The following is a 16,250-nucleotide window of genomic DNA, read 5'->3' as shown; positions in this document are numbered from 1 at the left end:
TATTTCACAACATTGTTAAAACTTCACGCAATAATTAAATAATTATATTGGGAAACTTATTTTAACCTAACCTAAACTTAACCAATAGACAAAAATTTTGAACTCAAATTATTTTAGCGTTACCTTTTACAACACTACTCGCCTTCACCTTTCTTAACTCAAGTATCTTAGTATATTGATCTCTTTGACCTGAGTATTGAGTTAAGAATTTCAAGCCTCAGCCACGAACAATATTGTGTAACGCTTACTTTAAAGACCGAACAAAAAATATATTAGTGATCGTACGGGGAACCCGAACCCGACCCGGGAAGTCGGGGATCCCCGGCTTTTTCCAACCCGACCCGACCCGGCCAGTCAATTTTGAAGTCGGGTTAAAAAAAATTCGGGGTGGGCCCGTAGTAGAGGGTAAGTTATTATTTACGGTCGCGCTTTGTGTTGCAGTAGATAGGAACTCGAATCTGAGTAGGGCGAGCTTGAATATTTAATTTTTTTCTGTCTCGAGGCTTCGAAAGCCAGTAGAAAACTGATATATTTCGGCAATTTCATGGTCGTCCGTCAAACGCCAATGTATTAATTGTGTGTTAAGTTGCGAGCAATTGATTTCAAAATTGAAAAAGTGGTAGAAGAGTTTCACGAGTACCAGAAACCCCATTCAGCCACTGCCAAGGGCAAGGACAATTTGGAAACTTTACAGATGGAAGACGCACCTGTTCTGGGACAATTAGTTACCCCAATCCCTTCCACGACGTTATATCAGATAGCAATGATATGGCAGAATCGCCTACTATTGGATTCATTAAAGCAGTGATAACTTGGAACTAAATTACAGAAAATAAATTCCTTACATTACATAGTACATAGCTACTATGTATAATTTTTTAGAATATGTTAATTCCATTTATATTATTAAAAAGGAAACCCCGACCCGACCCGATTTTCCGGGTTTTTTTTCGCAACCCGACCCGGAACCCGACCCGACAAAAATCTCACCCCGTACGATCACTAAAATATATGACAATAATATTAATAATAGAGTTACAACATTGTGATATAGATAAAGAAGCATTTAAACCCAAAAATAATTAAAAACTAACATATTTAACAAACAAATGTTAACGTGAAAAAAAATAAGAATAATAATAATAAGGCTGAAGGCGTTTCATGTGGCTGAGTGAAAAAAGGTGCTAAAATATCTTATTCGAAAAGTGGTCCTCTGGTCTTTCCGATACCATTTGTCAACATTTCCTGGTAAAGGTGAATTCATATCCATCTTTACTTTCCACTTTTTTGTACATGATTGTACAAATTCCTAGGAAGGAAAGGCCAGCTTTGTTGACCCATCAACATTCCGTTCCTGGGGTGATATGCTCGGTAGGGTTACTTTCAATTTCAGCCGCCAACACTACGTTTAACTGGTTTCTCATTTTCAGTGTAAAGATTTCCCACGATGGTAGGCTATGCAGTCGCTTTAAAATGAAATACGAGTGGTATTTAATTTTGTTGCTTTGAAAAATACCAACCATACACAATTTTCAATGATTGACAAAACCTATTTTTTTAAATCCTTTTTATAATAGTGGACATAAGGTTCAATTAATAAGTTACATTACATTTTCTGGTAATTTTGTAGTGCACTGGTTATAGTTTTGAACCATGTGATAAATCCATCTACGGCCCTTATCGCTTTCAAGCGGCTGCCAATTTTCTATGGGTTCTTCTTTTAAAATGTAATAAAAATATATAGACCACAATCCCAGCTATTGTTTTGAAGTGGTAGCTTCTCATGAATGTAAAATTTTGGAAAACTGTGTTCAATTGTAAAGTATTTCTTACCAATTTCTTTCATAATCTCAAAGTGCTTTTCTAGTGTTGTAGTATCGGTACCTTTCGTATCACTTGTTGTTAGTGGTATAGAATCAAAAATTGACAGCGAGTTACATTTAATTAACCCTAACATCCAATGGTCGTTACGTCCGGGAGATCTTGGCAACAAAATGGCGATATTACGTTTGCGAAATTGACCTCCATTCTGTTCTTTAATAAAATTAAAAACCACATCCTTTCCTTTTTCACTTTCGGGTAAAAACATATATTGGTAAATAGTGGATGTTAGAACAATGTAATCATCTTCCCTACGTAGGAATTTCAATAAAACAAAGATCGATTTGGCCAAGCAACCACTGTCGATGTATTTTGTAGGCAAAAGCGTTTCTAAAAAAGAATTTCTGAAGTTATTCTGACATATTGATTCACATTCAAACAATTGAAGATCGATACTTTTTTCACAACAACATATCCTTCCCTCTTCGCAATCTTTGTTTAAAGTATATTTTATATTTTTAGTATTTAAATAATGAGAACTTTCATTTACTTGATTCATGTTGTTATCTTCACTCATGATACTCAGATCTTCTACACTTTCCCTCAAAGAAATATGTTGAATATCGGAAGTTTTATTAGGGGTTGATGTAGTGTTTGGTTTCCTTCTTTTTACAAAAAAAGTAGCATAGCTTTTATCATCTGTAGGTTTACGCTTCCTATTTCGTTTTAATTCATTCAGGTTGTAATGAATATGTTTTTCAATTTGGATAAATTTTTCCTCTTTCTTATTTCGGTAACGCTCAGCTGCTTTCATGTGATAGCAACTCGGTGCGTGGTTGCACGTGCAATAATCTTGTTTCAAGTTCACTAAATAGACTTTGTCCCCTATGGGATTACGTACCAAATAGCATTTGCTAGTCCGCTCGTAGCTAACTCTATCATATTCAATACATAATAAGGCCATATCATCAGCGTTAGCACTGTCATTTAGGTTTTTAGCAGTTTTAAATACTTTTGGATATTTTCCGGAAATAAGGAATTCAACTATATCATCAGTTGGGAAACTGTCATACTCTGGCCGATAAAAAGACAGTTTAGCCTGCCCTAATTTCTCATATCCTGCATTAAAAGAAATCATTACTTGTATTTGAGTAATTATGCAGCTCAAGATTATTTCATCAATTCTAAGCTTTTTTACCGAAGTTTGCAAATCATTTTTAAATTTTCCACTAAAATCATAATATTGAAAGTCATTGTCCTTGCGCTGCTCTATTTTCATACCTTTACAGATGGCTGTGATTGAGTCAGATAAGCCGTCTCTATTGTGAAATATTGTAACTTTTTTTAAAAATGTTTTGAGACCCATTAAAGGTACATGAATGTCTGTAGATTTGTAAAGCGCGCACACCGGATAACCATTATGGCGCTGCCTTTCCAATCTTAACTTGACTATACGCTCAGTGGGAATTATGAACAAGGGGTGATATCATATAGGATAAACACCCCCGCGTTCAAGACTGAGCGAGAGGTTAAGGCAGCAGAAGGTACAACAAAATGTTCTAAAAAATGTTTGTCAGCCTCGACACATGACCTTTCATGCATCAGAAACAGCACTGGGAACAGTGGGTTAATTGGCAATTCTGTGTTTCTCATAGAAACACCAAAAATAACGAAATCTTCCATCTCACACATTGTACTTAGCAATAATGGAGTTGTTATAGAAGAACTTGCAGTTCTAAGCAATGTTTTTGCTTTTACAAGACTCTCGGGAAAACCAAAAATTACCATCAGCTGTCCTTCAAAATAGGTAACCTCTTTAATATAGTCTTTTAGAGGTCCCAAAGCTAAGCCAAATACATTTCCTAGACAGTTGCCAGAAACAACACTTGGGCATGCTTTCCCTGTTGAAAAAATTTCAGTACTTTCATTTACTTCACTTTGTATTTTCTGGATTGTTTTTTCCTTTACTACGACATCAGTATCATTCTCCGGCAACTGAGTCTTTTTTGTTGTTGATTGAGGGACCAAAATGTTTTCAGTGACTGTCCTTTTCGGTTTTTTTCGTGTAACTAATTTCTCGTCTCCATAGTATTCTACAGCGATTGCCACTACATTTTTAACATGATTGATTAGCTCATAAGTTATTTTCTTGAACCTTCCATCATACTTATGATCTTTGCCAGGCCTGAGATAATAATACCCTTTTTTAATACCATCTTGGTTTCCTTTAGGTTTTGAAACCTTTTTCCATAAAATCCTATCTGACCGTAATACTTCATTTACTTTGTCCTTTGGAACTCTAAAGATAAAAATGTCTCCTCCTTTTGGTTCAACGTTTTCTGGCAACGAAGTTGTGTAAACGTGGTTCTCTAATTCTTCATTTAAGGTATGTCCGCAGTAGGCCAAAAACTGCGCTAAGTTCGCTGCGTTCGCTACGCTCGCCAATCACGCCGAGAAAACCAGCTGTTCGCACTTCGAAATTTTCCGCGCTCAGCGTACTCGACGAAGCTGGCGAGAGAGAGAACGAAGTTGAAAATGTTGAACTTTTTGCGTCGATCTCGCCAGCGTAGGCGACGCACAACCAATCCACGACCTTTTCTTGGTCACGTGGGATAAGTTCTGTGAATAGATCGAAGTAATGGCGGGAAATTGCAGTGGAGTGAAGCGTTTAGCTCATGCGAATAAATTAATTATTTCATTGCTATTAATTCGAAAACAAAAGAAAAGGGACCATATAAAACGAATTTTGTTTAGAGAAGTTTTCCAGGACAGAAAAAAAGATGGGGATTTTTATAATCCCACACCCAAAATGAGATATTATTACGAACGATACGGGGATAAACTCTTCGTTGAGCATTTGCATTAATATCAATTCTAGTTTCGTTGTCCGACATTATAATGAGAAAAATTCCAAATAGCAGCCAAACCAAGATTCAACATGCAATTAATTCAGACTTCTATAGTGAATAAAAACCGATGCAGCTCTTTAAATATGACGTCCGTAAAACGATGGACGCTGATTGGTTGTGCCTCGCCTACGCTGGCGAGATCGACGCAAAAAGTTCAACATTTTCAACTTCGTTCTCTCTCTCGCCAGCTTCGTCGAGTACGCTGAGCGCGGAAAATTTCGAAGTGCGAACAGCTGGTTTTCTCGGCGTGATTGGCGAGCGTAGCGAACGCAGCGAACTTAGCGCAGTTTTTGGCCTAGTGCGGACATACCTTTAGAGTAGACTCTAGAATTTTTTTTACATCCTCACTCAGCAGTCTACCAGAAAAAATGTTTTTTATAAGGACCAGAGTTATTGATAGAAGCATTTCTTTTTTACAACGCTTTGCTTTGGCACTGATGGTTCATCCAAAGTTTCCATTTCATTAAGCTCTTTGTCTATGCTTGCGTGTTTTACTCTATCACCTTCACAAACAGATTCAACAGGTTTTATGCTTTGGCATTGATGTACTTGTTTTTGCGAAACCTCGATTTTACCAAGATCACTTTGTTCCTCTTCAGAATCTGTGCATTTGCTGGCTGAAACCTTTGGTAAACTTTTAATATTTGGGAAATAATTTGTAATTTTGGTCCCTGTCTTTTTTGGCAGGAATTCAACCTCACATCAGATGTGACTAAATTAACCGAAGAAATGTTTTTAGAATGTGTTTCTCGGCGCACTGTAAGAGCATTTTTGTGCATTTCTTCTAACAATTTATTCTTATTAACCTCCATGTTAAAGTAATCTTCATCGGAAGCGTACATCTCATGGTTTTGTACATACATTTCAAAAATTGAAATCAATGTTTTATAGTTCACAAAGAGTTTGAAATGATTGTCATCTAACAGCACATTAGTGCTTGCATGAAATGGTTCTTTCGTTTCGGAAAAACTAAAAGCCATTATCATAGCAACCTTTGGGTCAACTCCAGCGATAGAATACATTATGTGGTTTGGATCTGGAGGTGGTGTAAATTTAGGATTCAATGAGTTATAAATTGCATTCCCATAAGCGTTTAAAAAGAGGTTGACGTCAAGATCATCTAACCACTTTTCAAAGAGCCGTTTAAAGAAGTTATCCATCTCTGGAATATTGTTCCTTGCGAAGTCCAGTGGTATTTGAAAATGCATTGGTTTTAGTTTATATCTAAGGTCTATCACGATGGATGACTCTTCATCATCGACAGATTTCCCTACATGGGCGTATGGGGTTCTACTAACTTTCCAGATAATATCTCTCCTATTTTTCTTTTTGGGTTTTGTGGATAGACTTTCTAGACCATCTATTGTTTTTTGGTGCCCAGCTTGTCACTGGGTCCAATTTTTTGGACTGGAGTGGTTAATTTTTCTTTACCATCCAGGACTTTATTGCCATTTGAGGTACCCATTTTTTAATGGGTCCTTGAGATTCTGAGGGCACAGAAATTTTTGGTGGAGTGGTTAGATTTTCTAGACCATCCATGGTTTTTTTGGCACCCAGCTTGTCACTGGGTCCAATTTTTTGGACTGGAGTGGTTAATTTTTCTTTACCATCCAGGACTTTATTGCCATTTGAGGTACCCATTTTTTTAATGGGTCCTTGAGATTCAGAGGGCACAGAAACTTTTGGTGGAGTGGTTATATTTCCTAGACCATCCATGGTTTTTTTTGGTACCCAGCTTGTCACTGGGTCCAATTTTTTGGACTGGAGTGGTTAATTTTTCTTTACCGTCCAGGACTTTATTGCCATTTGAGGTACCCATTTTTTAATGGGTCCTTAAGATTCAGAGGGCACAGAAATTTTTGGTGGAGTGGTTAGATTTCCTAGACCATCCATGGTTTTTTGGTACCCAGCTTGTCACTGTCTACAAGTTTTTTCACAAGAGTGGTTACCTTTGGTACACCCGCATATAGTGAATATAACCGGATTATTAAACGATCTCTGGTATTTCTGGTTGTTTCGTAACAAACACTGAAAATCCCAAAAAAAATTATTTGGAAAAAAAGAATAATTTCATAAACAGGAGGCATAAGCGTAACAGCGTATCACAGCAAATTCTATTTACCAAGAATGTTAAACCTTTCTTTACAAGACTAAAAGACGGTTAAGAAAACACAAAGCAGAAACTACTCAAACAAACCAGCGGCGTGCTCTAATCAAGCATAGCCCACTCGATCACGCGCGTAACGACGCAAGCTGCTCGCGGTATAGCGCGAGCAGCGCAGCGTCCGGCAGCGTGGATCTTGGAAGAGGGAAGTAACTCCCTCTTCCAAGCGTGTATCGAGTGGGCTATGAATCAAGAGTTCAAGACAGGGAGTAAATAATGGCAGGGATAAGGGAGGCGTCCCGACCACGGAGCTGTATTGTAGAAGGAGTAGAGACTCGTAGCTTCCCCTCTATTAAAAAAAGCTAGACTCTTGACCCTCCCTCCAAACTTAGGCGAGCCCATGTAAACAATAAAGTTGGCCGCGAGCTACGAACGTTCAGGAGGGTTAAGCCTCGGTCTTTTGTGTATCGAGTCCGGGTGACGGGAGTTTCTAAAGCGTTGGCAAATCTTATTTAAATTTTTATTTTTACTATTATTTCTATTTATATTAACTATAATATGGAAAATATTCAAATAATTAAGCCGGGAAAGAAGAAAACGACTCCTTCTTTAAAACACATGACGTCAGAGATTGTTTACAAAGGCTTGGTATGCGTGAAAATTGTGCGCGGAGAACTAGTACGCTTATGTCTAGGCCCTAGAGGCCTAGTCTCTACTCCTTCTACAATACAGTTCCGTGTCCCGACTCCCGCGTCTTCAAAAACAGCAGACCCGATTACGCTTTTGGCTAAACGAGAATTTAAGGTTACTCCGTGGTCATAATTCCGCCATCAGAGGGAAAAAGGACATAATCCCCTGCCGTATGAGACATAATCCCCCGGATAATAGTCAATGACAAAACACCCCCAACCACAAGACAAATTCCCCCCAACCACATGACAATTTAGCTCAGTACTTCTAGTCTCATTTTACTTCTGATATAATTCATATTGTATTTTTTACCATCATTTTAGCCACATCGTAAGATGAATATCTACGATGTGGGTCTTAGTTTGACCTGCCCTGTTGTTGTTCTTGATGTTGTTGTTGTCGGTGGTGGTGGGCGGTGTTGTTGTAGTGAAACATTTTTCGTTCGTCATTTAAGGGATATCTGGGCCATAAGTTCATGTTAGAATTTTATAAGATGCAAAAAATATGCGTCGGCATAAGTCTATGTTGTAAACTAAAACTTTCTGTACGTGTATTAATCGAGCGTTTAGTATGTAATCAGTTTAGCACTGTTAAAGGTAACTAGATCATCCAGGGGGTAATCACTAAAATTTTCTGTTCTGATATTAAGGGTTACTTGTGTGTAATCATTTTAGCATTGTAGTTTTTAGAATCGTCTTACGGGTAATCATTTTAGCAATGATACGGGTAGCGCATCGAGGGGCTGCTCACTCAAAATTTCTCTTTGTGTCGCACTATTACAATTATAACATAAATAAATTTATTGAAGTAAGGATTACGGGTAATAATTTTAGCACAGTTAAAAGTAGCGCATAGAGGGGCTATTCACATAAGTTTTTGTACGCCTGTTAAGTAGGGTGCGATGTGGCTGCTATTACGAGCCCTTGGGTCGTCTTGTTATATTTACTGTGTCTGTGGTTTTTGTACTCTTTCCTTCGATGAAGGGAAAATGAGCGGGGGATTTTGTACGTTTTCAAAAATGGGTGATTATGACCGGGGGTCTTTTGTCTTGGGGTATCTAGTGTGTATATCTAGTTAGAGAAGGTACTAACTTCAAGTAAACCTAATTAAAATTAGTAATTTTATGAACGACTATAGAGAGAGTACTAATCAAATAACTAACAGACACATCGTATACGATGGGGTGTGGCTAAAAGGGCTAGAAAACGACCATCTTTACATGTAGGTTATGGAAGAGTAATACTAGCCACATCGCACCGTACTTAACAGGCGTACAAAAAATGTATGTAAATAGACCCTCGATGCGCAACTTTAAACTGTGCTAAAATTATTACCCGTAATGGTTGCTTCAATGAATTTATTTATATTTTAATTACAATAGTGCGACATAAAGAGAAAATTTGAGTGAGTAGCCCTTAACATTGCTAAAATGATTACCCGTAAGACTAGTCTAAAAACGAGGCGTTATCTTTAACAATGCTAAAATGATCACACACTAGTAACCCTTAATAGAAGAACTGAATGTTTTAGTGATTACCCCCTCGATGATCGAGTTACCTTTAATAGTGCTAAAGTGATTACGTACTTAACGCTCGATTAATACACGTACATAAAGTTTTAGTTTACGACGCATAATTTTCGCATCTTATAAATTTCCAACATGAACTTATGGCCAAAAGCGTTTGAAAGAGAAAGAATTCATTAAAACACCAAATAATTTTAATATCCCGGTACCTTAAGACCATTCTATAAATAACGTCAGCTTTTGCTTTCAAAATTTCCTTCGATTTCTTTGAATGTTGAAATAGAGGATAGGGAGCGTGATTGAAATCGTAAAATCCGTATTGACGACGGGTGAGGGGAATTTTAAAGGGAGAGTATATAGCTTAATCTTACTTTCATAATTCCCCTACTTTTAAGTAGACGAACGAAAAATGTTACCTTCACCACAATTTTCTCCCTTTCACTTTCCCTTCAATGACGAACGAAAATTTTAATACTACTACTACGAGAATGACAACAGGGCAGGTCAAACTAAGAGCCTCATCGTAGATGTACATCATACGATGTAGCTAAAATGCCCTTATCGAGGAAAAGTCAATGCTGTTATAATTTTTCGAACATAAGAATTGCGCCATATTTTTATCAAAAACTACAAATGAACGGGTAAGACAAAAAACATTTCCTTTTTATTTTTTTCTTCATAACGTTTTTTTTAAAATTCACATGTTCAAATGAAATTTTTTTGACATATCGCGATATTAACTAAAAAAAAATTTTTTTCTTCATAACGTTTTTTTAACACATCTTCAAATGAATTTTTTTTAAACAAATCGCGAAATGAACTAAAAACTTTTTTTTTCTTCATAACGTTTTTTTTAACACATCTTCAAATGAATTTTTTTGAACAAATCGCGAAATGAACGAAAAAAAATTTTTTAAGGTTTTTTTAAAATCACATGTTCTAATGAAACTTTTTTTGACATATAGCGAAATGAAATAAATTTTTTTTTTCTTCATAACTTTTTTTTTTCATAGTAAATAAACCTTTTTGGTTTTTTCAAGTAAAGAAATGAATGATATTTTATTTTAATTGAGGTGTGTTGAAAACCTTTGATGCAAGGATAGCCGTTCCTGTTAAAATAATAATAGACAGCATATATATCATACGATAATATATATATATATATTATAAAGAGACATAAAATTAACAATGAGGACATAAATGATTATATGGTTTTAAGATGCGTGTACACTTTGAATCTGTTTTGAATATTTATGAAATGCCAATTCGTTTATTTTAAAGTACTCTTGTGGATTTGACAAAAATTTTACATGCCAATAATGAACCCTTCCAAAAAAGGCTGAAGGAGGTTTCAAAGTGCTTAGTGTAAACGCGATTTAATTTCCGAGGTTTTCTGATGGCTCTACGGGACGAATGTAAGAGAAATAATTAGTAAAACAATTACTTCTAGAATAATTTTTTCATCCGCATAGTCAACCAATTTGTTCGGGTGTAAATTATCAATCACGTTTTTGGATATCAATCACGTTTTTGGTCCACAAAGTTATTGGTTTAAAATCGTTTTCAGGATTCACAATTTCATATAAATTTGGCAAGTTTCTCTTTGCACTTAGGGTTTTCAATAATTTCATTTTCAAATTTTCCATATCAGCTGCACGGTCACTAGAGAATAATTTTCTTATAACAAAAAGTAAACGTAATTTCGACTTTAAGTGGCGAAGCCAGGTTTTTTTTGTCACATTGGCCAAGGCAGATTTGCCGTCCCCTTTAAGAAAGGTTTCTACCTAATCTATTTTGAGTAATAATAAAATTACAGGCCTAGATTTAAAGTGTCTAGCGGATGTGGCATCATAATTTAATAACATTGAAATTAAAGGAATTTTGTATAATTTATAGGGGTCAATAGTCTCTGGCTCTTTTTGCTTGAAAATCGTTGCAAAATATTTGAGAACATTCGCATTTTCAGGGGGGTGGGGGCCGGCAAATTATTCCATTTTGAAATGTAAAAAGCGATTTCCTCGAGGACCAATCTAGTACCACTCCCCCATTTTCAAACCTAAATACGGCTGCCTCTTATATACCCCTGTAAGTTAAGCAACACCTGGCGGCACCGCTGTTGGAGATTAACAATAATTTTTTTACTTTTTCAGAAACTCTTCCGACAACTAAATGACGTCAATGTCTAAATTGTAAATAATTTTAAATAGAGATACTCCACAAAAGTATAAGTTTCAAAAGGTTTAAGTTACGTGTGCAATTGGAGACTTGGTTCTCCAACAGGGAAATTATAGCCTCATCCCACAGAGGCATGACTAAAATGACCTCCATTTTTTAAAAAAAATTGCACCAATGGCACTAAGTGCATTTTTACATCCGTAAGGATGTTTTATTTTTATAACGGTCAAACTAGAAATAATTGAGATGATGAATTCTGTCTGATTTTTAAATGGGGTGTCCGAAAATATATTGAATGTTTCTTATCTTATTTGTACCGAAGTCAAAAACCAAAACTGGCAGATAACTATCTCATGTATTAATTTTGAGCGCTTGTTAAAGCGAGAATAAAATGATAACACAACGCTTATTTAAAAGTAAAATATTGATAAAATGAAACTTTCAAGATATATTCGAATACTTCATTGTGCCTTTAAAGTGTAAAAGTGCGAAGGAACATATCTCGTACTAACCTCATTCGTTTCCGTGTTGTCAGTAAAATAAAGGCCTTTTTTCCCGGATTTTCTTTTTCTATATATCTTAATAAATATTTTATTTTCGAATCGGACTTCCATCCACCAATGAAGCTCACTTGCTAGCTGAAACCTATTAAAAAATACAACATAATCATAACTGTGGGAATGTTCATGGAAAACTGGAAATGTATTCCTAAATTTTTTATGCTTTTGGTGAAACGTTTTACATACTTTTGAGATATCCTAAGAGATCGTCCATGTAGAAGTCACGCTCCAATGACTTAGAAGCCAGTGGATACTTTGTTTTCACGCCCTTAGATAATTGCTTTAATACCCTTGTAGCTACACTCTAAAAAAAAGGGGAGTAGAAATACACCTTTAAAGCTCTTACTGAGTTGTCTCAGATTTGACACCCCATAAGTTGTAAATTTATTCCATTTTATAGGTGATAAAATTCTTCATGTTTCAAGTAATATTCCTTTTATTGCATAATTTTATTCCTTTTAGGGCGTACACTTTACTTCCCTTTCGGCATACGCTTTACTCCCCTACGGGCGTACGCTATACTCCCCTACGGGTGTACGCTTTACTCCCCTACGGGTGTACGCTTTACTCCCCTATGGGCGTACACTTTACTCCACTATGGGCGTACACGTTACTCCCCTATGGGCGTACACTTTACTTGTTTATAGGCGTACACTTTACTCCTTCATAGGCGTGCACTTTACTCCCCTATAGGCGTACACTTAACTTGTTTATAGGCGTACACTTTACTCCTTTATAGGCGTACACTTTACTCCCCTATAGGCGTACACTTTATTCCCTTATAGGCGTACACTTTACTCCCTTATAGGCGTACTCTTTACTCCCTTATAATAGGCGTACTCTTTACTCCCCAACAGGCGTACTCTTTACTCCCCAACAGGCGTACTCTTTACTCCCCAACAGGCGTACTCTTTACTCCCCAACAGGCGTACTCTTTACTCCCCAACAGGCGTACTCTTTACTCCCCAACAGGCGTACTCTTTACTCCCCAACAGGCGTACTCTTTACTCCCCAACAGGCGTACTCTTTACTCCCCAACAGGCGTACACTTTACTCCCCTACAGGCGTACAATTTACTCCCCTACAGGCGTACAATTTACTCCCCTACAGGCGTTCAATTTACTCCATTATTAAAATAATGACTCTTGGAACATTATTTACGTTGTTACCCAATTTGAGTAAATATTATGCCTTATGACATACACTTTACCCTCTTAACTCTCAGAAATGCAGTTTATTCTGCTTAAGTAGTAATTGTAATGTATTGGTTTACACTGCATTTTTATTAAGGTAAATTTGGTCAATTGAAGCAATATCAGTACTTTCCAACAAATTAAGATTGTAACAAAAATACAAATTTTATCATAGGTATTCTGCCTGAACACTTGTTTTAATTCAGCATTAATCATTTGCTGTGAAATTTAAGTGTAAAAAGGATCCAAAAGAGACTTAATAGCCCTATTTGGCTTATTAATGTCAAGTAGCAAATACTCGAAAACCATTAATGTTTTGTTTAGTAAGGGAATATACTTTAAGTTAAAAATCCAAAATGAACAAAACCAAGCAAGCAATGCGGTTGAAAGTTCATTCGTGTTTAAAATTTTTGCTTGGTCTATATAGAGTTCATATAATTCGCTTCGAAGAATTGATTTCCCTTTGTAAACGAGAACTGGTTCATTTTGGAGAATTTCCTCAACTCCTTCGTCTGGTTGCTTGTGGAAGATCCTGTTATATTTTTCTTTCACTATGCTTGGAATTAGGAGGAGGGCTCCACATCGTTTTTTATCTAAAACAATACATAATAAAATTTCAAGAATTGTTAACAAAACATAAAACCTTGATAGTCAAAAATCACAATGAATTTTTAGCGAAAGAAATTTTTGACTAAATTTTAATTCACACTAGTGGCAAATAAAATTTATTACGTTTAATTTCAGCCAGATCGGTGCTTTCATTGATCTCGTTTGAAAGTTGGTTTTTGAAGTCTTTAATATTAGGCGGAGCGATAGTCCAAATTCTCTTCTCATACTTTACAAGAGATTCCAGGAACTTCATTTCGACATTTATTTTTTTAATTCGCTGAAACTCATGAAAGATCTGAAAATTACAATTATATTGGGTTAATATCAACTCTCATTGATAAGGAATAAATATTTTTATTACTTGTTTGACATCACATAAGGCTGGGTATTCTTGTAGAATATCAGAGACTGAAAAGGATGCTTTAATTTTTCCAGCTCTGTCAGCAAATGTTCTTTCCATTTTTGAATTGATCAAACGATAGTCCACTCTATTTTTATTTAATTCTTCTTTCATTTGTTTTATGTGTTGCTGGATGCTTCTTTCATCTTCAAAAGATGGTGGTATCTATTTTTTATTGTTTGAAATTACGTGAAATTCAAAATCATTAGGTCAGATGTTTTCTGCAACATGTTTCTAGTAAATGTAGGCCTAAAATCTATAAACATGTCAAATGGGTGGAAAGATAGAGGCAGAAGACTTTGAGTATATGAAAAAATCGTTCTATAGTTAAGTTCAGGCGCTCTTGCCAATGAACTTCATTCCCACGTACGTTATCATTAATTCTGCTCGATTTGTCTCAATTGGTAAGAGCACCTGTGTACAAGATTAATAAGAGTATCTAACCTCAAATCGAGATATCTGCGACTGCGTTCTTTTTCTCGAGCTTTTGGTTTTGTGCGGAAGGGATGAAGAGATAGATTCTTTTTCAGCAAGGTACTTGTCATCATCATTCGCCCTCTGTCTGTCTTCTGTTACCCTTACACTTGAGCTTTTATTTGAACGAAGGTCTTTATCTCTCAAATTAGCGTCTTTATCTCTCAAATTAGCGTCTTTATCTCTCAAATTAGCGTCTTTATCTCTCAAATTAGCGTCTTTATCTCTCAAATTAGCGTCTTTATCTCTCAAATTAGCGTCTTTATCTCTCAAATTAGCGTCTTTATCTCTCAAATTAGCGTCTTTATCTCTCAAATTAGCGTCTTTATCTCTCAAATTAGCGTCTTTATCTCTCAAATTAGCGTCTTTATCTCTCAAATTAGCGTCTTTATCTCTCAAATTAGCGTCTTTATCTCTCAAATTAGCGTCTTTATCTCTCAAATTAGCGTCTTTATCTTTCTCCTTAGCGTTTTTACCTTGCACATTACTGTTATTATCATTTTCTATCATGGTTTCATCTTTTTCTGTCATGTTTTTATTTTTTCTATCAGGCTTTCATCTTTTTCTATCAAGTTTTTTTCTTTTCCTATCATATTTTTGTCTTTCCCCTTTATGTCCCTTTCTTTGCAACTTAGCTCCTTACTATTCTTGACAACATTTTCAGACAGTTCTATATCACTACTATCTTCGATTAGGTCCTTGTCATCTCTATTTAAAACTACCCCATTCCCTTTATTCTCATCATATAATTCCATATTGGACCTATTATCATCTTCACTTAACTGTTCCAGGTATCCGCTATCGTCTATATTTATTTCAACACAATTCCTCACACTTTCATCCCCATTAAATTCCAAATTCTTCATATTGGCAGCTTCTATTAGCTTTACCCCACTAGCTTCTCTGTTCAAATCACTCGAAGCCGCTCCTTTTTCCGTTTTTTCGTGTTCATCTTTTCTAAATTTCTTAAAATCTAATTGCGCCTTTGATCTCCCGTATAATTTCCTATTTTTCTCAACCACTTCGTTATTCTTAATATACTTTCTAGTGTTTTTGAACTTATTTCTAAGAAGTTTAATCCATTTTACCTGTAAAGAAAACCAAAAAAACTATATTCTACTTCTGTCTCTTGTCTTCCATTTTTTTCTCAATAAATCCTTTATCATATATCTTTTAATATTGCTATTCCCTGCCTTGTTCTTTAAGGTGGGTGAGGTGGGTTTCTAGGGCGCGTTTTGAGGGTAGAATTGCACTAATTCAATAAGCGCGGGGCACGTTTGGAGGGCACCTACTATTTGTTCTTTTAGGCCCCCAAACTTAGCTCGCGGGGTTAGCCTTGAGAAAGACAGTTGAAAGAGAACAAATTTCCAAGAAAATACTCTTTTTCGCATCAAAATGTGGGCTTAGTCATTTCGCAAAATAGGTTTGAGGAACGCTGCTCAAGTTATATAGTACACTTCTGTTTATATTTTAATTATTGCATTATTTTGAATGGAAGTAATGTAAAAATAAATTTGATCATGAGTTCAGTTAAGCTATATAAATGCGGAAAATGTGTATTTTTTGCAAAAAAATATACTCTTTTAATTGCTCACGTAAGAAAAATACATGGGAACGAACCAAATTTTTCTGTAACTTGCGGATTAAATAACTGTGGGAAATGTTTTAAGAACGTTCAAAGTTATAGAAAGCACGTTTATAGATTTCACAGAAATATAATAAGCGACGAAATTGCTCTAGCAAGCAGCAACGAAAATAATTCCGCGCAAAGTGATTATGAGGACATGGAC

General features: G+C 35.8%; 1 protein-coding gene across 1 annotated transcript; it reads right to left on the bottom strand.

Moving 5' to 3' along the window:
• Positions 1 to 13,205: 13,205 nt before the first annotated feature.
• On the bottom strand, positions 13,206 to 14,991 carry LOC149657517 (uncharacterized). The gene is made up of 4 exons (XM_089844504.1): positions 14,431 to 14,991; positions 13,948 to 14,151; positions 13,710 to 13,881; positions 13,206 to 13,570 (listed from the first exon to the last, which is right to left on the bottom strand). The coding sequence occupies exons 1-4, from the start codon at positions 14,989 to 14,991 to the stop codon at positions 13,206 to 13,208; spliced, it is 1,302 nt and encodes a 433-aa protein (XP_089700630.1).
• Positions 14,992 to 16,250: the final 1,259 nt, after the last annotated feature.

Source organism: Phalangium opilio, unplaced genomic scaffold (assembly GCF_054372755.1).
Source record: "Phalangium opilio isolate 3A_F unplaced genomic scaffold, DU_Popi_V2 ptg000077l_1, whole genome shotgun sequence".
NCBI classification, from domain to species: Eukaryota; Metazoa; Arthropoda; class Arachnida; order Opiliones; family Phalangiidae; genus Phalangium; species Phalangium opilio.
This window is presented reverse-complemented; position numbering and strand designations above follow the sequence as displayed.

Bases quoted from the DNA above. Each gene is read 5' to 3' on its own strand.
- LOC149657517 (XM_089844504.1), bottom strand. From the start codon at position 14,991: ATGACAGAAAAAGATGAAACCATGATAGAAAATGATAATAACAGTAAT. The intron at 13,882-13,947 runs GTAATAAAAATA...TGTAATTTTCAG, and splicing joins CCTTATGTGATGTCAAACAA to ATCTTTCATGAGTTTCAGCG. The intron at 13,571-13,709 runs GTAATAAATTTT...GTATTGTTTTAG, and splicing joins CGATCTGGCTGAAATTAAAC to ATAAAAAACGATGTGGAGCC.